Raw genomic sequence first — 23,553 nt, 5'->3', positions numbered from 1 at the left:
TGCTCATTCAACACCACAGAACGATCGATCGTCATCAAAGGACTTTTTTCTTCTTTCACATGTCCATGCGGCGACAGGTGTGACTGTAGTGAGGTGGGTCTAAAAGAGAAAATCAGAAGGTATCTGTGTGTCCATCAGTGCTCATACTAAAGAGTGGCAGAGAGGTGGGAGAGGAGGCGAGGGGTTAGGGGTAATGTGGAGGAGAGAGAACAAAAAAGTGAGGGGTGAAAGGAGGAGATGAGATACGGAAGAAGTGTTTGCTCTTTTGGTTGAACAATGGCTTTGTGAAATGTTCCCTCTCTGGACTGTCAATCAAACTGACTGTCACTCTGTCTGACCTCTTCTCTTCTCTTCTCTTCTCTTCTCTTCTCTTCTCTTCTCTTCTCTTCTCTTCTCTTCTCTTCTCTTCTCTTCAACAAAGTGCTCCACTGTTTTGCGTCTGGCTCGTTTTGTGTAGGCGGGAGGCTCAGCTGCAGCTCTGTGGTCAGTGTAGACTGTGAAGCTTCTGCTCTGTAACTGTTAAAAAAGTTGATATTAAACAAAATAACTGATTCTAGATCAGTGAACTGAAGCATTGAGTCGCCCCGCAGCCGAGTGACATTCATGCAGTTAAATCTCCGCTCTTGTTTCTTTCTTTCTTGCTGATCTGTTTTCTGTCCTTGCAGGTCTAGACTGCTGGTTTTGAGGATGTTGTCAATGGGGCAGATCAGTTGGTGTTTGTGGGCTCCACTGGTGTTACTGGCCCTTGTTTCCTATTACCCCAGTAAGGCACAGGGTCAAGGTAAGTGGTTTTCCTCTTCTCCAATTCCCCTTGCTGTCTCATTTCTCTTATCCCCCCGATCAGGTCACCCCATCCAATCCCCTTACTCTTACCTGTTTGAACTCCACTATATCCACATACCCCCCCCCCCCCCCCCCCCCCCCCTCTCTGCTTTCTCATCCTCCGCCTTTCTTCCCTCATCACCCCCTTCATCATCTCGCTGTTTGGCGTGCAGGCTCAGTCCAATCACATCATGCTCTAGTTCATATCACCTTCATATCATCATGCCGACTTACCCTGGCAGCATGGCAACACTTGCCACCCCGTTGCTGATGCTGCCGCGCTTCAGAGAGGCTTTAATAAAAGCGTAATAGTGCGCTTCACACTGGGATGATTTGCTGCACAATGTGCTGCTCAGTATATAACACTCCAGTGTGCTTTGCAATTATCTTCACCTCAGCAAACCTGAGTTTCATCAAAATGTGCATTGTTGTCTGATTTGTGCCATATTTTTGATCACATTAAGTATCTGGATGGCATCCACTTGAACATGGGTTATTATCATCATTATGAGGATATATCAGCACATTTGTGTTAAAATGAAACAGTGTGTGTTTTTGAATGATACTGAGACTCTTCCTGCTGGTCCTCCCCAATATTTGTTGATACGTTTACTTTATTGGCTTCAGGGAAACAAACAGAAAGAAAGTTTCCACAGGACTCTTCGCTGTCATGTGAAAAGATCTAAGTACACAACAGGAATTAAGATGGTAAATATCATCAAGGTCCTGCTAACCAAATACATTTCATTAAGTGACTATCAGGAAGTCTGAGCACCTTTATAAAAGCAGAAGCTTTGGCAGTTGGCTGGTCTGGAGCAACCAGTCTCACAATCTTCCAAGTAAATTCACCCCAAAGTCCAACTGTGCAATTCTCAAAGAAACTGCAAAAACCCCCCAAAACAAACAGAACAACAACAACAACAAAAAAGTTTGTTTTCGTTGCATCTGAACGAACCACAACACTTCTGTAACAACGTCCTTTTGACATACCAGCACACCACCTCATACCACCTCTGAAGCACGGTGGTGGAGGGGTGATGATTTTGGTTTGTTTTAGGAGCTGGGCAGCCTGCAGTCACTGAGCTGTATACCAAAGTATTCTAGAGTCAAATGTGAGGCCGTCTGTCCGACAGCTTAAGCATAAAAATGGGTCATGAAAAAAGACGATGCAAAGCAGCAGATCTCTAACAGAATGAGTGAAAAAAATAGTTTGCTGCTAACGGTGGTTCTACAGCTGTTGAATCGCCGGGTGTACTTTGTTTTTCACACGACTCTGTGTGGTCCTGTGAAAACATTTTCACATGTGTATGAGAAAACCAGTCCTTTTCAATTAGGTTATTCATGTTGTGCTACTTCATTGGTATTCAGATGGTAAATATAACCATCTGATATCTCCTCTACGGCTGTAGGATGCATTACTGGTAAATTTCAGCTTATTATAACTAATGGATCCAGAGGCTCTATACTCAGTCTTATGGATGCAGTGAATGAGTGTCTGTGTGTGTGTGCACCTGTGTGTGTGTTTAAGTGGATTTTGTGCATAAGTTGGCTCTGTTTATGTGTATTTAGCAAGCTTGTACAGATGGTCAGACCTTTCACGATCAAGATAGTGATCATATTCAAATGACCCTGAGGGAAGATGAGATATTTAGTTGAATGTTCTTTGTTTGTGTGTGTGTGTGCTCGCGCGTGTGTGTATGGGTGAGCCGCTTATATTCCTTCCAGGTTGTGACGTTCAAAATTCATTAGCCACATCTGTCAAAATCCATTTATCGATCTGTTTTGTACAGCTGCGTTAAAAGAATTCCACCTTAAACATGCATCAATCACTGGGTGGTGTTCCAGAGGTTACATAGCTTTTGCTTAAAGCTAATCTTTTAAAACTGGATCTGATTAGCACGTGGCTATTTGTGTCTGACCATTGGGAATCCCTAATAAATAGCAACTTAAAATTCCTTCTCTGTATGTTTATCGTTATGTCAGCCTCACCCATTCCCCACCGCTGCCTCTTTTTATCAAAGATCTTTCTCTGCACTGTCGATAGTTCCATAAGTCATATTTTTCACTGCAGATGGACAGAAATAAGAGGTGAGACAGAAGTGGGACACAATTAATTTGATGCCAGTGAACCACAGCAGAACATGGACGACCTCCCAGACACTACAGGACTATGCCCTGTTCAATCCCTTCATTAGGGAGCATGTGATAGCCATTAATTTTGTGCCCAGTCTGTCCCTGTAAGCTGCAACATCTGGTCAGAGGGGATTTTAGCTTGAGGATTAGCATGTGCCCTTCCCATGCAGGATGTCTGTATGTACAGAGCAACTGTCTGGATATTGTCAGGAAGTCCCTTTAACGAGGGCACCGGTTAAGAATTATAGAAAATTATTGAGTATTTAACAGTATTATCAGAAAATAATACTCTAATCTCATTGTTGCTTAATATTAGTTTATTCTTTTGGAATAAAATAAAACTAATATTGTATTGTATAGCTTGTTTTTGTATTTTAAAAAAGTTTTTCTGAGACCAATGAAATGACAGCTTACCGCTGAAACTGATATGATGTAAATTATGTACTCATGATTTTTTAGTCTGCTACAAGTCTGCTCCAAAAATATGCTTATTGTAAGATTTGTATCCAGTGAATACCCAATAAGAGTTAACTGTCACATGTGTTGTCCAGATGTAGGCTCACTCTGTACTTACTGGTAACATTAACATTAAATTGATGATGTCTGTAAAGCAATGTTGTTGTTTTTTAGTTAATTTTTAGCTGAAGTTCTGGGAGATGTCTTTAGTTTTGCAAGTATTTGTAAATTAACCAGTTGATTTGATAAATAGCAACTTTGTGCTACTGTTTGCACTATAAAGGACAGTTAGAGAATTTGTATGGCACTGTGCTTGAGCCAGGAAATACACTATATAAGGTATATAAAACAGAGATGTGCAATTCTAATCAGCTTGAAAGTCAACATTTGCTATGATCACCTTTAGTCCTCAACACAGCCTCTCTCAGGAAAACTTTCTAGTAGATTCTTTAAGTACAGTATTGTTCACAGATGGCTGTAGACACTCAGTGTTGCACTTCTCTCCTGACCTCCTCTGAACATATTGATGATAATTTGAATAAAAAATTTCAGATTTGGATTCATCACTCCATCAGACCCATTGCCACTGATTTTCAGTCCAGTTGTTGTGTAATTTGGCACACCTCATCCTGTTCTTCCTGTCCGCCTTCATTATGAATGGCTTCTTGACAGCCATTCATCCACTGAGACCATTTTTGATGAGGCTTTAGTGAACAGTAGATGGATCTACTCAAGGGCCAGGTGCATCTCTTTCAGATATTTCTTAAAAGACAGAACTTTCAGATACTTTTTATCTGCTGTAAATAGTTTTTTAGGCCAGCTGCTTTTTCTTTTGTCCTCCTCTTGTCCAAAGTACTCAGGTTTTTCGAGGAGAAATGTACACTGTGCCACCATATGCCAAGTTTTCAGCTCTTTAAATCACCTTGTTGGTGCTAAAACACTCATTTATTTTGTCAAACTGTGTTATCTTTTGCAAAAATATGGGAAACTAATTGTGTTCTTGTAACAGAGTGCTTATAACAAAGACACAATTTAAAATACACAACATTGGTTCATCTATCTCACGCATCCATCCATTCATCCATCCCCTTCTGCTTAACCAGTTGAGGGTCACGAGGGGCTGGGGTCTCTCCCAGCTATCACAGGGTGAGAGGCGGGATATACCCAGGACAAGTTGCTCAAGAGTTTCACAAAGTACTGTGTCATAGTCAAGATGTTTCATTATAAGCTCAAGATATTAACTATGTGGTAGCACTAAAGGAAAACAAACAAGATCATCCAAAACATCTGAGTTTCTCCTCACAGGACCATAAATATTGTTCTCACTGTTTTGTGGCAGCCTGTCCAACAGTTTTGGTGACCACTTCATTTCTCTAAATGACCACCGGCCATGCTGGTGATGCTAAGTAAGTCTGAAAATCGGAGAGAAATTTAACCTGAACTAATCCTTCAGGACAAGATAAATCTCTCACAGACATTGTCATCCGGTATTGAGCTGAAAGATGTCCTCTTGATGGCATACTGTTTCCTAGTGGTTAATGTATGTATTTAGGATTTATAGATTTATGCTCATCCGTCGGACTTGCAAAGAGCATCTGATACTATTTCTAATGAAGAAAGGCAGAAGTGTGCAACAAAGCACATTACAGTTGTTGTTGTTGTTGTTGTTGTTTTGTTTTTCTGGCCTTCTTTTTTCTCTTTGACCTTGAGATGTGACAAAAAGGGAAATGTAAATTTTATTTTCTGCTCCAACTAAGACGATGCCAGCCACGACCTGACACTGGGAAGATGCTTCCAGTACAGCAAAAGCAGAATAGATGGAGGAAAGATGGTGGTGATGGTGGATGTCTGCCATGATTAAATCTGAACTCTGACCTCATTTTAGAACAAATAGGAATAATTGCCAGTCGAGCATTTATTCATTATATTCAGTCGTGGATGGGTGAGCCAGTCATTGTAAAGATGCTTGTGTGTAGGGGTTCTCTGCATGTGTGTGTGTTAGAGGGCAGCCTGGTGAATTAGTATGAGTGAAAGTGCGGGCCAGTAATTTCAGTTATAATGAACAGGGAGAGAAGCCAATGATGAGAAATCATTTATTCATAAACAAAAAATGAGGATGAGATGGAACAACCTGTTTTGAATTTAAAAAACTGTTAAATTATCTGAACCAAGGCCGCTGTCACCCTGTCACTCTGCTGCGGCTGCTGCTGATGGTAATCCAGCTTGTCATAATCATCAGCCACTTTAGACTAAATGGAGCATTGGATTGTAGGAGATGTGACTCGCTGGAGTTTTTCTAATTTTACCCCCTCGTTACCGACAGAGCACGTAGATCATATTCCGTGATTGTACATAAATAAATTGTAATTGCATCTTAATTTGAATTAATGAGGATTTTTCTTCTTTTGGTGGTCTGTGTGTATACACTACATATTCAGGTGACTTCCTGCATCTGCTAAATTACTTACATAAGATAAGATACTCACATACTGCGGTCTATAAATGAGGTCCTGCTTTGACAGAAATAATATGATGTTGTTATAATGTTTAAAAAACACCACTAGTTTGATAAAAACCAAGCAAACAACTTAGTTTCATTGAATCGCCTCTATTTCTTCACTCAAATCAAAATCTTGTGAATACAAACGCTATATTTTACAGTTCTAATAAAGCACACTGCAGTGTGCTCATACTGTGAGTTGGGCTCCGTTAGCGGGACACAAGCAGAAAAACAATGGCGAAACTCAGCTGAGGGAAAATTATTTACTGTTATTTCACTTTTTTATTTTTAATGGCTGATCAAATTTAAGCTTTTTTTGTTGTAGCATTTAAAAACCACTGCCTTCACAAGTTATTGTGGACTGCAGCAGATAATTGCAGTAGTTTGAGTAATTATAATAATTTCAACTTCATTTACCAAAAAAAAAAAAAAAAGAACATCTTCTGTGCAAAGCTTGTTTTTTTTAATTCAAGTCAAAGTTACTGCTGAACTCTCGAGTCGTGTTTTATTTAGGGACTGTGTGAAATGACACCACGGTCCTGGATTTTTGTTATATATTCATGGGGTTTCTGTCCTGGTGCATTCGTTCTTTCCTTGTCATTGCCTCTTTCTGTCTCATGCAGTTACACTTGTTTATGGTTTTTAACCTTGGAAGCTTGTTTACACCACTGAATAATAATAATGATTAAAAAAAATACCATTAAAAAATAACAATTCCAGGTTTTTACCTCAAAATTTTGACTTAACTCAAACCTGAAAGTTGTTTTGTCAGAAGTTAAATGGACTGTTTCTTAGAGCACCCTTCTGTTCAGTTTTGAACACTCAGACCACTTTCATGTACAATGCGGGTTCACCCAGTCACACACAAAGCACTTTTATTTGACACTCACCGCTGGATGCATTGCAGCCAACTCAGGGTTCAGTTTCCTTTGCAAGGATTCGTCAACAGCAGGAGCTGGGGATCGAACCGCCAACCTTCCAGTTGGTACCTAACTCTAAATTTTTAGATAATCCCAAATGTTGAGATTTTGAGATAATAACCTGAAATTTCCATCCATCCATCTTCATCCGCTTTGTCCGGGGCCGGGTCGCGGGGGCAGCAGCCTAAGCAAAGAGGCCCAGACCTCCCTCTCCCCAGCCACCTCCTCCAGCTTATCCGGGGGAATACCAAGGCGTTCCCAGGCCAGCCGAGAGATATAATCTCTCCAGTGTGTCCTGGGTCTGCCCCGGGGTCTCCTCCCGGTGGGACATGCCTGGAACACCTCACCCAGGAGGCGCCCAGGGGGCATCCTTGTCAGATGCCCGAACCACCTCAGCTGGCTCCTTTCGATGTGGAGCAGCAGCTGCTCTACTCTGAGCCCCTCCCGGATGGCCGAACTTCTCACCCTATCTCTAAGGGAGAGGCCAGCCACCCTTCGGAGTAAGCTCATTCCTGCCGCTTGTATCCGCGATCTCGTTCTTTCGGTCACTACCCACAGCTCGTGGCCATAGGTGAGGGTAGGGACGTAGATCGACCGGTAAATTGAGAGCTTCGCTTTTACACTCAGCTCCCTCTTCACCACGACGGACCGGTGCAGCGTCCACATTACTGCAGCTGCAGCCCCAATCCGTCTGTCGATCTCCGGCTCCCTTCTCCCATCACTCGCGAACAAGACCCCGAGATACTTGAACTCCTCCACTTGGGGCAGGAACTCATCCCCGACCCGGAGTGGGCACTCCACCCTTTTCCGGCTGAGAACCATGGCCTCAGATTTGGAGGTGCTGATCCTCATTCCCGCTGCTTCACACTCGGCTGCGAACCGTTCCAGTGCGAGCTGGAGGCCCTCACCCGATGAAGCCAACAGAACCACATCATCTGCAAAAATCAGAGATGAGATTCTGAGGCCACCAAAGCGAAAGCCCTCCGCCACTTGGCTGCGCCTAGAAATCCTGTCCATAAAAATTATGAACAGAACCGGAGACAAAGGGCAGCCCTGGCGAAGCCCATCACCCACCGGGAACGAGTCCGACTTATTGCCGGCAATGCGAACCAAGCTCTTGCAACGGTTGTATAGGGATCGAATGGCCCGTAGCAATGGGCCAGACACCCCATATTCCCGCAACACCTCCCACAGGACACCCCGAGGGACACGGTCGAATGCCTTCTCCAAGTCCACAAAACACATGTAGACTGGTTGGGCAAACTCCCATGCACCCTCAAGTATCCTGGAGAGGATAAAGAGCTGGTCCAGTGTTCCGCGACCAGGACGAAAACCGCATTGTTCCTCCTGTATCCGAGGTTCGACTAACGGACGAACTCTCCTTTCCAGCACCCTGGCATAGACTTTCCCAGGGAGGCTGAGGAGTGTGATCCCCCTGTAGTTGGAACACACCCTCCGGTCCCCTTTCTTAAAGATGCCAGTCCACAGGTACTGCCCCTGATCTCCACGCAACATTGCAGAGGCGTGTTAACCAGGACAGCCCTACAACGTCCAGAGCCTTCAGGAACTCGGGGCGGACCTCATCAACACCAGGGGCTCTGCCACCAAGGAGTTGTTTAACTGCCTCAGTGACCTCGCCCCCGGAAATTGGCGGGTCATTCCCCTCATCCCCAGACTCTGCTTCCTCCTCGGAAGACGTGTCAGTGGGATTAAGGAGGTCCTCGAAGTATTCCTTCCACCGCCTGACAATTTTCTCAGTCGACGTCAGCAGCGCTCCGCCAGCACTATACACAGTGCAGGTAGAGCACCGCTTTCCCCTCCTGAGACGTCTGACGGTTTGCCAGAATCTCTTCGAGGCAGTCCGAAAGTCTTTTTCCATGGCCTCTCCGAACTCCTCCCACACCCGAGTTTTTGCTTCAGCCACTGCCCGAGCCGCATTCCGCTTGGCCTGTCGATACCTGTCGGCTGCCTCCGGAGTCCCACAGGCTAACCAAGCCCGATAGGACTCCTTCTTCAGCCTGGTGGCTCCCTTCACCTCTGGTGTCCACCATTTGGTTCGGGGATTACCACCACGGCAAGCACCAACCACCTTGCGGCCGCAGCTCAATGCAGCAGCTTCGGCAATGGAGACGCTGAACATGGTCCATTCGGACTCAATGTCCCCAGTCTCCCTCGGAATGCTGTTGAAGCTCTGCCGGAGGTGTGCGTTGAAGATCTCGCGGAAATTTTGCAAAAAAAAAAAAAAATGCTTCCATATTCACATCTCACCTCTCCTTGTTGCTGGTTGACACTAGTTCTAGTTCTTAATTAAAACCAGACATGATTCCAAAACCTTTAGAACTAATTATTGGAACTCAAATTGGCTTGGTAAGCTCAGTGACCCCTGACCTACATACACAGGTGAATCCAATAATAAGCAGAGAGAGCTGAGATTTAAGCTGTCTGCTTCCACAGTTAGGAGCATATTGAGAAAATGGAAGACCACAAGCTCAGTTCAAGTTAAGGCTACTAGAGTTCATTCTGGAGTCTAGAAGAAACTAGAGATGTTTTGTAAAGAGGAATGGTCCAAAATACCTTCAACCACAATCCAGACTCTCATTGGAACCTACAGGAAGCGATTAGAGGCTGTAATGTCTGCAAAAGACGGATCTACTAAATATTGATTTCATTTCTTTTTTTGTGGTGCCCAAATTTATGCACCTGCCTGATTTTGTTTAAACAATTATTGCACACTTTCTGTAAATCCAATAAACTTCATTTCACTTTTCAAATATCACTGTGTGTGTCTCCAGTATGATATATTTAACTGACATTTTTTATTGTAACAACCAAAGATTTATACAGGAAAGTAATGACTATTAACAAGGTTGCCCAAATTTTTGCATCCCACTGTTTTTGTATACACACACGTATATATGAATATATCTAGCTCACAGTCTAAAGTGCTTTGAGTGGTCATTTTAATGTAATTACATTACATCTAAAGCACGTGCACCTTTGTAACAGTGACAAGCTCTTTTTATATCTGGCCTCAGCACATCACAGTCCATCATAAAGCACATTTGATCTCTAGAAGAAGAAACACCAACAAAAAAAATCCTTGACCAGTGTGGTTTAGTGGTAGTGATATGAAAATGTTTTGTTTGCATCTTTATTCATTTATTGTTATTTATTGGCCCATCTGTACTAATGTGACAAAGCATTTTTATTACAAGCTGCCCCTGCCTTAATCTCCTCAGGACCTGAAGTCCTCGTGTGAACATTACATTTTGGCTTTTCTGCACCTTACACTTCATTCCACTCAATAAAGCATTTTGCAGTCTGTTAAACAATTCTGACTTTCTTGTCATGCTGTAAAAGAAACCCCCAGAGGAGGAAAAAGAAAAATCTGTTGAAGACGATGCTTACTTTAATGTTTGTCAGGTCCAAGGAGAAATAAGAGCTCAGATCTTAGGAGGTTAAAGTTTATCAGCTACTCATTACATTATCTTTGCAACAGATGTGACACAATACTCTATATAATCATAATATTGACTGTTACTGATGTTAGGCAGATATACTGAGCCCTCATTTCCTTTGTTTAACATGACAAATACAATATTAGTAATAGATTCGTGGATGAATTAGACCAAATTATTCCTGCAAAATACATTTTATTTTATGTTGCATTGCACTTAACACTTCTCTGGGTTTTGAACATGTCGGCGTCAGTGTAATAAACTCCAGAATTTAATATTTCCTTCCCGTTTAATGTCAGTCATCTGCTGCAGAATTTACCCGACTGAGTATTTCATGGTGATATTTTTTTCACAGATGGTTGGCAAGTATGTGGAATATTATGGCTTCTTTCACCAGACTGCACATGGGGACAGATTTTTCAACAGACTCTTAATATTCAGCCGACTTAAAGAGAGATTTTACACTCTGTCTCTCTCTCATATACACACACACACACACACAATGCAGTAGAGAGATGAGGCATGAAGTAAAAAGGCATCCATTACACAGGTAAGCAAAGAGAGAAAGAAGGGGTGTGAGTCGCTAAAACGCTCATAAAGGAGGGGGAAACGAGCAAACATGCTTAAATAACTTGATAAAAGAGCAGAATATAAGTGAAGAGGAGCGGTACAAGGATGTTAAACTGGAGGATAAGAAGAGAAGGTGTGATGAAAATTTAAAAAAAAAAAAGGAGCCACAGTGATTTTGGGTTAAGTGTTACATCAGTGAACAGAGTAGTTTACGTGCAAAACGAGACGCCGACCACATTGAAGGATGCATGCTGTGGTGCTGAATAGACACTAAATGCACACACACACACACACACACTCCTACACTTCCCCTGATCTCTCTCATGTACAGCACAGTAGCTATCTTATGGTGACATCGCAAGCCAACAGTTGTCGTACATAAATCCTGAGTAGTGAAGGCCTGAACACTCAAAGTGGAGCCTGTAGGTTTTCTGTAAAAAGGAAAGCAGCAACTTAAAAGAAGGAAGACTAAACTTAAAGAGAGTCCAGGAATGAAGATAAAAGGGAAAGAAAGAAAGAGAGAGGAAGTAACAAAGTACTGTCAACTTAAGAAGAGGGTAAAAGTGGAAAGTAGGGGACAAAGAAAGGAAAAGAAATGGATAGGGACAAAAATGATGAGAAAATTAAAGAAATGAGAGGCTAAGAGGGGGTAAAGAGGAGACAGAGATGGAGGGAAAGGGGATGGTTGGCAATGAAAATAGAGATTGACAAAAAGCAGAAATCTCAGCAAAGACAAAGGAAAGACATGAGATGAAACAGAGCATAAAGAAAAGAGAGATGAATGGAAGTCGGATAGAGAGATTGTTGAGCACGGAAGAGAGAAGGGAAGAGAGAGCACAGGAGAGAAGCTGGATGAAATTAAGCCAACACAGAGTGGACAGTGAGCCAAATCAGAAGATGGGAAGAAAAGCAGAGGAAGTTTGAAACGGAGACAAGAGCTGAGTGAGAAGATGAAGTGAAGCAGAGGATTGGACAGCAAGCATTTACTCATCTACCAGGAATCCCTGCTAGCTTTCAGCGCTCCTAATCCTGGGAAGAGTCATCTCTTCTGAAACTGAGGCATCAAGCTGTGCTTGTATCGCTGGAACCCAGATAATGCCAGTTCATACTGGGCCTCCAGTTAAAAGATTTTTCTAGTCCAGGCTCCCCACCGAGTCGGGAGATTACTCAAGTTCAACCTTGAAATTGGAACTTGTGAATTAAGGTTCAACGGCACGAGGAGAACATGTTAAATATTGTTTTTTCAAAGCGCGTATCATTTTCACACTGGGGGGTTTTTCATTGAGGCCTCAGTGATTCAGACTATTTACCGAAGCAAAATTTTGCTGCTATGCAGAAGTCGTGAAGCTTTTGCCAAAGGTTTGGAGGAGCATTTACTACCTGCCAAAAAGCTCCTGCGAGTAGCTGTTGGGGGCTGGCTAATTCCAGTGGTGTAACTCTTTCAGATAAATTACTCTGGGCTGCGTAATACACCATTGTGTTATAGATGGGTATGCACTGTGCAAGTCCAGGGCAGGTCTAGTATTTCCGCAGAGTATTTTATTGTGAGATACAGAGTGTGGATGTGTAATGTGTTCCACGAAAGCATCTTAGATTTAGAGAGGCAGTGCAGAATGTGGAGCTCTTGGATGATATTTACAGCTGTACGGGGATAAACAAGAACAGGCGTGTCGGTTTTTTGAAGGGTAATTTATATCAGAGAACTCTGTATCCTGTCAGCATCCACAGCATTTGTGTCCATATTCATTAATCATGGTTGCTGTCTCTGGTATTGCCTCCTACTTAAAGATCTTGACAATCATTCTGAAGGGTTACAGTTGGATCATTTAGATTTTACATTGTCTTATTTTTTATTATTCACTGTGTGTATGCGTTTTCATTGACATGCCAAGCAAAAATCCAGACATTCAACGCAATTGTCACCACATTATTAGTACCCCTGTCTGCCAACTTATTTCACCTACTATCAGGCGCACTAAACAATACCAAAGTCATAACCTACTCAGCTCTATCACTCGCTTAAATTATTCATAGATTCTCATTGTGTTGTGTAATTATACACTTCCACCCCATGCATTCTGAGGATAGGTGGTGAGATTTAAGAAAAGCAGCACAAAAAAGGTGAGACTGTGATGTGTTGCAGAACAATCGCGCTGCATCAGAAGATCTCCCGATGACAAGTTCGAGAAGTCGTCCTTGTTTGAGACTGGTTTCTGTTTCTTTTTTGGCTTCTCTAAAAGTGGAGGCTTGATTTTACATTTGTGAGGTAATGCCATGACTAACATTTTAAAGTTGTTTGGAAGGGAGGGCTGATGTTGGTTTTGATGAGTTGGACTTTAAGAGGAAAGTGTTTACTTCAAGAAGATGCACGGGTGTATAGAAATTTCATGGTGCGCGACTGAAGATTACACAGAACGTCAAGACATTTCAACATGAGGCCATTAACCAAGCTGAGCACCGCGGGTCGGATGTTGTCACCTTTATTATAACATCAATTTATATGATACAGGGTTGGAAGTCTGTCCTCACCTCTGAGTGGAAATCCTGAACAGCACGTCTCAGATTTGTCAGTGCATTATCCCCTGCTTTTGACTTTCTCCTTCATGCCTAATGCAAGCTCTTCACATGTTCACACTCACTATTGTGACTTATTATAGGCTACAGTCCCTGTAGACTGAAAGATTATTTGGGTGTGCAGTTAAAATATGAAGCCATTCAAGCGTTATTACTGCTTGAAGGGATACTTTGACATGTAACATTTTATGTAAAGCTCTTTTTCTTCCAGTGGTAAAAAACTTTCAGGCTTTCTCAACAGTTTCTTGATTCAAAACTTGCTCATGTGAAAAATTCACATGATCCTATTAATTACTAGATGTGAAAAAGCAAAGACCTTGCTATTTGCCTAAAATTCAGGCAAATGGGATGCCCCCTTTTGCACCTCTGGACCGCTCCAACGTGTTGCCGTTTAAGTTCGTCTTTCATGTATGCCCCTGGATATATGTTTGCTCTTCACACAATACTTATGTTCTAAATAGGCCCAGTTTTCAGTCAGGATGGGAGCTGGGGTTCTGCCAAAGAGCTGTTTTTAGACGAGGAGTTTCCAAAGCCCAAAAGCCGTGCATTAGGTTGGGAGTATGACCAAGAGGATGATAGTCATGTTTTTGACATTCCCTGTGATGTGCATTTACAAATTTGTCCTTCCTGGGGTCAAACTGTTGATGCATAGTTCTGCTAAATTGTAGATCTGGCCCCCTGCAACATTACTCTCTTCTCCAAAGTGAAATTCAGCTTCTTGACTCCAGAATGAACTGCACAAGTGCAGATCAGAGCTTCCACGGAGTGATCTAAAGACTACCTATAACGGGACACCGGCCAAGCGCAATTTGACTTTCATGGGTGGAACTTTATGATTTCATACTGTTTTCATTCAGCACCTTTTTGTTCATATATTTGTCATTGTTAAAGTTTCAGTTGTTTCCTTTTCCCAACAAACTGCCTTTTTTAAAAGAGACAATTTATTGACTGAAAAATGGATCCACTTCTCAAGGAAGCGTGACAAAAATGCATGTGCTGGGCTTACATCTTTTGTATTAACACTAGCAAAGAATAATATACCAAAAGGGTGAAACGAGGCATAAAAATTACATCCATTTTCAACTAAAGTGAATTAGTTGGATTCCTACTCATTCCTACATTACATTGCTCTGTCTGGAGATGTGAAAAAGTCGTCTGCCTTTCTGCCATACTTTTATTTGAAAAAAATGTGCTCTCTTTGTTTGTTAGAAACCACAGTCTGCACAAACTCAGACTCCTGCAGAGAAAGTGTCACGATCCTGGGTCTTTTGACCCAGCGTTTTGAGTTTTAGTTTATGGTTTATGTTTAAGCCCTTCAGGTTTTCTAAGTTCATTTTTTTATCATGCCTAGGTTCTTCTAGTTCTTTGTTATTAGATTCCCCTTGTGTCTTCCACCCCTGTTAAGTCTCCTTTGTCCTTCATGTGTTTCATGTCTGTGTCTTACGTTGTCAAGTTCAGGTTGTCATGTCTGCGTCTTATGTTTCCTGTTTTATTTTGAAGAGGTCTTGTGTTCCTGTGTTCATCGTGTTTAGTTTTACTCTTCCACTGTGACATCGTTATGTTCATGTGTCAGCTGTTCCCCATGTGTTCCCACTTCTCTCATTAGCCTCCTGTGTGTATTTAGTCTGTGCCTTCTCATTCAGTCTTCCCATGCCATGTCCTGCGTTCAGGTTTTCATATATCCTCATCATCATTGCCATGTTTAGAGTTTTGTTTGTTTTTCTGTTTGCCAGGGTTTTTCATAGTTCGTGTTTCCTTTCTAGTTTACCCAGTTTAGGTTATTGCTTAGTTTGCATTGTTTTTGCCCTTTTATTTTGTACTGTTCTGCCTTAATAAACGGCTCATCATCAGTTAAGTTTGAGTTTTAGATGTCTGCACCTGGGTCCACTCTTCACACTCCACGCAGTTTGCCTCGGCAAACTGGGACAGAAAGGCTGCTGTCACTGTTTTTAACAGGCCACAGCGCATCTGTTTTCATTGACAGAGGGCTGCAAGGGATAAGATGAAAATGCCACTGTACACCAATCACTTCTCCTTTATGTATACACTATAGATTAGATAAGTGATACATATATTTGCAAAATAATTTTTTTTGCGCTGTTTCTTGTCTCTGGAGTGGTGTTTAACATAAATTGATCATAAGAAGACATTCCTCTATTTTTTTCCTCTTTTATACTCTGCCTTATGTGGCTCTCATGGATGTAGGACCTTCAGCCCTCTCTGTGTCCTTCCATGCAACCATTCATTCATTTATTTCCTGTCAAAGTCGCATCGATTTGCAGCTTTTTGTTGGCCATTCTGGATTTAACTGCTCACATATTTTTTTTCTATTTATGTTGACTGATATTTAGGACATTTTTCATTAATTTAACATGTTTTTTTGTTTGTTTTCTTTTTAATAATTCCCAAACTTCTTTGGAGCCAATTTAACTGTAAAATTGTTTTTCAGTTCCAGCTCCGAGGAAGCTGCGTTTCAAAGTGCTGAGCTCAAGCAAACTCCTGGTTTCATGGAAGGAGCCCAAAGGAGACTTTGACAGCTATCTGTTTTTCTACAAAAGTACCCCAGGTAGGATTTATTTATTTTTTTTTACTGCACACACTCATGCACAAAAGCACATGCACGCGCACCTCTATGCCAAAAAGAAGCGGAGCTTAACTTTGAAATTTTGGAGGAAGGATCCCATTATGACTTGGATTTTCTGTCTGTCAGGAAGGATTATGTAATTTACTTCTTATCAAAGCTCCTTTGAAGGGATTACACTCTTGAGAGATATAGAGGACTCAGAGTTTGTCTTATACCTCGGCCAAGTTTGAGACAAGGGAGAGTTTCTGCTGCGTATGTGCAGCCTGTCAGCACATTTTGAAAATGGGGCTGATAGGTACACAGGACATGATGGAGAGGTTTAGCCCAGGACAGCCAAATGTCAGCACAGGAGTCATTTTTCAGTGTTAAACTGAAACTCACTGAAAGCAGTTACAGCCATAATGGACACGTGGAATTTTCACTTTTATTTGATGCTTGTCATGAGGTGTCTGTCACAGACAGCGGCTATACTTTTGTCTCTTTTTGAGTATGCACAGTGTAATAGAAGTCTAATAGAAATCACCCGAATTACCGCTGATGTGCACCCACGTTTACAGCCATAAATCCTCCTTCACATCACTTCCCTCTTTATTGATATTGTGCTGAATACAGCAGGCAATTCTTCTGCAGCTGATGTAGAAGTGAATAAGAAGGACTGAATAAGCACTCTATAGCATAAAACCTGTTTCTCGCAAACAATACTTTTTGAAAATGCCTCGTCTGAAATTTTTTTTGCCGCTTCCAACAATAGAACTAAAACTCAAATTTATGGCCACTTTTCTTGAAGGGAGGAGTGCAATAGTAGCTCACTGGCATTTAACAAATTCAGCAGGAAATTTAAAAAATGTATATGATGGATAAAGCCTTTGTCAGTTGAAAAATAGCCATGAAAGCCACAGCAGCTGCCATGTTCCTGATGTCCACTCTCTTCGTTCTCTGAATCAAATGAGCTGAACTTTGTGTGAAGAATAAAACCAGATGATTTACTTTTACCTACAAAATTTATATTTTTTCCTTAATGCATGTGTTCTCCTGTAATTTAAACCATTTTTATGGCACTACAAATTGTTTAAAATGTTCTACTTTTACCTTTACCCTGCTTCTTTGTCAGTCAGCTGGTATTTCCTGGATATCTGTTGAATAGCCTGCCTTTTTTCTGTTTGTACATACACATACTCGTGTGATAGTTATTAGACCCAGATGTCCATATTTAATCTTTTAAATCTCAGCGGACATGAAGCCAGACCCAGATGAAAAAAAGCTGAGTTTTTGTAATATTCATGCATCGGTACATAATGTGATTACTGGAAGGTTTGCTTGTTTGCTTTTTGAGCACCAAATAATACAAGTAGTGGTGGAAATCACTGGTATTCACTTACGATACAGATCTCATAATAGTAAAAAAAGTGTAATCATCTTCACATGTGTACACATTCATATTTTAATCACATTCTTATTTGAGTAAACGAGTTTAAATTAGCCCTTTGAAGTGGTACAAAAAATACAGGTAGCCTACCCAGCTGCAAAAGGTGCTTCTACAAATTCTTAAACAATTTCAGAGTAATGTCCCTCAATGTAAAACAACAGCATATACTCCTGTCCAGCTGATGTCTTTTTTCAGGAAACACCTTGCATATTTCAGCAAGACAATGCTAAACCACCAACTACATCTATTACAACAGCATGGCTTCATGGTAGAAGAGTCAGGGTGCTGAACTGGCCTACCTGCAGTCAAGACCTTTAAATAAAAACATTTGGTGCATCATGAAACCAAAAAAACCCCCCAACAACAACAAGGAAGACCCAGGACTGTTGAGCAGCTGGAATCTTATATCAGACAAGAACGGAGCATTTTTACTCCCCCAAAAGTCTAGCAGCTGCGCTCTTCACTTCCCAGGTTTTCACTGACTTTTCTTAAAGGAAGACAGGATACGATACAGTTGTAAACATGGCCCTGTACCAACTTTTCTAGTGTTGGGATTGGGCCATGGGGTGTATTCCTGCCATCAAATTCAAAATGAGCTAATTATGCTTTTTAAAATTTTACAAACTCCTTTTCTGAGTTTAGACATTTGATATTGTCGTAATAAGCTGCAGGACTCAGCTCAGGACAGAAAGAATTAACTAAAAGAGGCAGCTTGCAGTTTCTGTAGATGAGCGGGTAGTCCTGGAGTGTAGTCATAGTACAGTCCCGATCAAAAGTTTAAGGCCACTTGAAAAATGGCAAAAAGAAATCATATTTTACGTGGTTGGATCTTAACAAGGTTCCAAGTAGAGCTTCAACATGCAACAAGAAACAAAAGTTTGGGTCTGTATACAAGCTGATGACCCCATTGGTCAAACAGTGGATTGTGAGCTCCCGCTTTGAAACCTCGGTATGAGCATTTTCACATCATGAAACAACAACCTTACTGTTCTGAAACCAGATGTGATGAGCAAAAGCCCAAGCTGTCGGTGAAAGGACATGTTCTCTGACCATGTGGTTACCTATTACCTATCAATCAGAAGTTATTAGCCTGTGAGCAGTGATACTCTCACATCCCCCTTTCTGATGTTTAGTAGAGGTGGGACAACCAGTTTCAATCCTGATTATTTGGTAATTGATTACTTGGTATCAGGTCAAAAACAAAATGTGCAGTAATGCAGCACACTAACGACCAAAGCACCAGTCAATTTTCTATCGCCCATTTGCTGGGAGTAAGGGCGCCCTCCGTTTGCGAGGTGGCCTGCTGCTTGCGGCACAGGGAGGAGAGGGCGGGGCGGCGGGGGATTCTCTGGCTGGCTGGAGCGGCATCTAATAACCAACTCACAAAATAAAATAAAATAAAAACAAAACAACAAACACGTAAACACCAGAGATTATGATACAGACTTATAATTTGCACCGATGTTTTTTTGAAATTCTATACGTGAAAAGTGAGCGCGAGAGCCCTCGGTGCGCCTGCTCGCTGCTGAAGACAAAGTAAACTTTATTGTCATCTCCGCTACATACAGTGCAGTATCTAGAGAGATGAGAGAACGAGGCTCCAGTTACAACAGTGCAAGTAAACAAACAATAAATATAAGAAGAGTAAGAAAATATATATACACTTTCGGACCAGGGATAAAGAGATCAATAACAATTTAAAATTTATAATTTACAGTTTGCTGATTTAAAGTCTCACACACAGCCTGTCGAAAGGGGAGAGAGACCTGCTGCTTCCATATAGAGCACATTTCATTCATAATGATGTAAATCCAAGCCCATTATGTATTCATGATTTGAATCCTGGGTTGTGTGAAATCCCAGAAATAAACCTTAGACAAAGCGAATCTGTGAAATAAGGTGTAGGTCTATTAGGTTATCATCCTCGGGTTGGTGGATGGGTGTTCATACTGGAGTGCAAAATTAAAACCAAGATGGACAAGAAAAGTTCAAAGCCATCAGGTGCTCAGTTTAGAAAAAAGAGAAAAGAGGAGGAGGAGAAACGAGCAAAAGATACAGGTAAGCAGATGTGTCATTGGATAATAACAGGTCATTCTGAAACAATCAGAATCAGAATACTTTATTTATCCCTAAGGAAATTATGTGGGTTACAGTTGCTCCAAGAAGAAATGGTAAAAATAGTAACAGTAACAGACTAAACTCCAAACAATACATTATGTTACAGATTGTAATATTAATTAGTCAGTGTCAATTGTTGATTTGTCCTGTTCTCATTATATGATGAATTATGATGGCTGTCCGGTAGCCATTTGCATACTATGCATACTCTCTCTTCATATGTGTGTGTGTATGTTTCTCTGGTGAATTTCAGTATGATTCTGGCAACAGTTTTATGTTAATGTACAATCCTTTATATGTTTTCTGTGTGTGTGTGTGTGTGTGTGTGTGTGTCAGGGGGGGGGGCGCCGGAGGGGCGCCAGAGGGAGTGTTCGCCCAGGGCACCAAACAGGCTAGGACCGCCACTGCAAACATCTATCTAAAAATAAATTTCACAGAACAAACTAGAAAGATATATGCAAGTAAAGCTTAAATAACATTCAAATGCAGTTTAACTTAGAGATAACAGGCAGAGACAGAAGAGCGCAACCTAAACTATCGAAACCATTTTATTACCTCTTTGTTTATGATTTTTTTATTTAATCCCTCTGTGTTTTACTTTGTGTTTTATGGTCTCTTTTTGGGATGTACTCTTTCTGCACATTTTTGTCACTTTAAAAGGATTTTGTTGGCCAAGAAAGACTGCAGCAGTGTGTGTGCTGCCTGATGGTTGTACCAGTACTTATGTTAAGTAGATTACCATGAGCTCCTAGCCAACTTTCTAACGCTGAATATTTAGAAAGTAACATAAAGCACAATTTATTTGCCATAATCTTCAAAAATCTGCTTAATTACACTCGATAATGATAGATGATGATTTTAATGAGTTTTCCACGGCTGATGTACTTCACTTCAAACAAATCACTTTGTGCTGTGAGAATTTGTGAGACTTGCAATGACTTTAAAGGATTAATTCAACATTTTGGAGAAAAACACCTTTTTACTTTGCATAAGAGCATTAAATTAAAGGATCAATATCACTCGGGCACTGAGAATTGATCCAGGGCCTGAACATAAAAACTGAAAGCAGGTCCAAACTGTTAGCCTGGCTCAGTCTAACATTCTTCTCTAAAACGCACTACGTGGGATGATCTGTCTCACTGGGTTACAAGAAGAAATCTAAAAATGAGAATGTATGGTTTTATGGAGGGGATGTGTGCTGTAACTAATCCACAGAGATGCTGCATGTGTATGAAGCCCGGGATCAATGACAGAAATAGCTGCAACTTGTAATGCCTAATAAGATGACAGTTAGTAGGGTTATTGTCTTTTTGTAAAAATAAAAATGAAGATGTTTTGATTGCTGGGGTTACTGAGATGCTAAACTAAAGAGGATCTTTGATCCATCGCTGTTCCCATTTAATAAGTCTGTCATTGAGGTGATCTGTGAAGGCGAAGGACTAAAAAGAAACTTTAGGAGGAGGCTCTGAGAAAAATAAGACATGAACAGTCAGTTTTCATATATAGACCAAGTCAAAGCCTTAGACTTGAGCCCTGTTGTTTGGTTGATTAATAGTAGTTTGGTTCGCGTGCACGGGCCGAGCCTCCAGTTTGTGGAGTTGATCAATGCAGTTGCCTCACCTGATCTTCAGTTGCCTTCAGAAGGATTTATCTCCTTTTTCCCAGAGGTGTCATTAGTCAGCACCCCGCAGGGACGGGCGACAGAAGAGCTGAGGAAGTGCATGCACGGACACGTACTCCCCCCCCCCCCTCTCTCTCTCTCTCTCTCTCTCTCTCTCTCTCTCTCTCTCTCTCTCTCTCTCTCACACACACACACACACACACACACACACACACACACAGAGGACTGTGAGGATCAACTCTTTATTTCTGGGGCATCTGAAACTAACTCAAACCTTGATTCTGTGTCGAGAACACTAACCGTAGTGACGAAATTAAAAACGAAACAGAACTTATGCCACAGTCACACTGGGAAGAACAGAGGTCGGAGACCTGCAGCACGGCTTTGTGCAATGAATATGTGATCTTGTTGTTTTTTTGAAATGGTTACTCTGAAGATGGGGATCAGGTCTGTGACCACTCACAGTCAGGTGCCATCTTAAAAGCAAGATGATTCAAGATGGTGATAAAATAGCAAGAAGATGGAGCCGCCCTGCTATCAGTCTGTGATCGAATGGGCTCACGCTGGAAGTTACATGTAATCATTTTGATATAAAGTTAATTCAACTGTGACGAGCTGGTGAAAATCGGAGTGGATTTTTCTTCTGTTGGAAATCTGCAGTCTATATACACAGAAATAAACATTAAACAGAAATTCACAAGGTTCAGACTTACTTCAGACTTTGCAGCATGCTGGCAATCAGTGTGGATTTATAAATTAAATGCCAGTTACCTGCAAAACTTCACCAACGACCAACTAATTAAAAGCAGAATGTGAAAAAATTGGGGGGGACATGCAAAAATTGGGCAACTAGTCACAAAGAGGTTGCTGTTCTATTTTTACTGGGCAATAAAGATTTAGTGCTTAATTTTATCCTGCCTTCAGTGTTAGAGCGGAGTATTAGTCAGTAACTGTGCTTCATCTGCTGGTGTCTTATGGCTACATGCACTAAAGTGTTGCACCAGTGCAAACAAACTGCTGCTGCTATTTACAAAGAGAGCAAAGCGACAAGAACGTGTGTAAGAGGTGGGAACTTGGGAATGTCTGGGACTGACCCGGTTTCATGTGTATTTCTGCGAGTTCCTTTCTAAAGGTGCAAAATATTGTGGAGGGAGGAGAATAGCACACAAACCAATTTACTAATGTTTGTGATACACAACTTATTGCTTATTGTCCTGATATTTAATGCATCAAAAACATGTTCTTTATTTTTTCGCTTGATATTCAAATGAACCAACAACATCTGTGCTTAGAAAACTACACAACTTAAAACTTGCAATTCACCCATGAGTGGGATTCAGGGATCGCCAAATTTACCAATCTGGCACTTAGAGTACTGATGTTTGTCTACCAGAGACTCAAATACATGAATTAAAGTCTCTGAGTCGAACACTCACCACTCCACTTCTTTGTCTTCTTCCCTTTCTCTGTCAGGTGGTCAGCAGAGGGAGATCATAGTATCTAAATCAGACACCAGCGTGTTGATAACAGACTACAGTCCTTCTAAAGTCTACACTTTCAGTGTTATCGCAGTCAGCGGCAACAAGCAGAGCAGACCACTTCAGGGCAGATTTAAAGGTTGGTTCATCTTGTACTCCTGCTTTATATTCTCCCAAATCTTTTCTGCCTTTCTCCTGATGACTAGTCTCCTCTTAGTGTTTTTCCTACCCTCTGCTAAACCTTACTCTGTTATGCGACTCACTCCTATTTCATCTTCTTATCCATCATTTCAGTTTTCTCTACTTTTATCCTGTCTCGACTTCTTCTCTTTCCCCTCCTCTCATTTCCTTTCCTCTTTTCTGCGTATTACCTCTCATCGTCTTTCCTCACCCTCTTCCTCCTCCTCATGTAGCCCTTTCTCTTATTGTTACTCAGCTTTGATCTGTTGCGTTACACTCTGTTTTTTCCTCTGCCGTGTCCTCGCCTGTGTCTATTCTTGAGTAATGTACTACTTGGTTTGGGATATTTTATTACACTATAATGAAGGAGACCCAGATAGAAAGAAACTTTCTGAAATAACTGTTTTTAAAATAATTTAAAATTATGAATTCGTTATATTCTGCAGGTGAAAGAAATGAGAGTGACAAGACTGAGTCCCAGAGGTTCACCGATTCAGCTGCTCCTCCGAGGAACGCCAACGAGATCTCTGGAGGTAGGACAAATGCACTGTTTCCAGGAGATGAGACGATATGCAGAGTTGTCCTCACATGAAACATATAAATAAAACGACTCGCGCTGATGAATTGGACTCTGCTTAAAGAGTCTCCCAGTCAGTTTCCATAGCGATGTTTGGATGAAGGATAAACAGCCACCGGGGCAGTTACATAGATCA

The 23,553-nt window shown here is 41.4% G+C and overlaps 1 protein-coding gene across 1 annotated transcript in view; it reads left to right on the top strand.

Annotated features, from left to right (window-relative positions):
- The first annotated feature begins 687 nt into the window (after positions 1-687).
- Positions 688-23,553, top strand: part of col14a1a (collagen, type XIV, alpha 1a) — a 167,076-nt gene continuing 144,210 nt past the window's right edge. The window contains exons 1-4 of the mRNA XM_085366286.1: positions 688-781; positions 15,883-15,999; positions 22,656-22,799; positions 23,287-23,373. Coding sequence (XP_085222412.1) covers positions 688-781; positions 15,883-15,999; positions 22,656-22,799; positions 23,287-23,373 — 442 coding nt within the window. The remainder of the gene's footprint in view (positions 782-15,882; positions 16,000-22,655; positions 22,800-23,286; positions 23,374-23,553) is intronic.

Source organism: Diplotaxodon limnothrissa, linkage group LG11 (assembly GCF_057381915.1).
Source record: "Diplotaxodon limnothrissa isolate DT_005_m linkage group LG11, D_limnothrissa_male_GT1.1, whole genome shotgun sequence".
In the NCBI taxonomy this organism is placed as follows: Eukaryota; Metazoa; Chordata; class Actinopteri; order Cichliformes; family Cichlidae; genus Diplotaxodon; species Diplotaxodon limnothrissa.
Note: the sequence above shows the minus strand (reverse complement) of the source record. Positions and strands in the feature narration are given on the sequence as shown.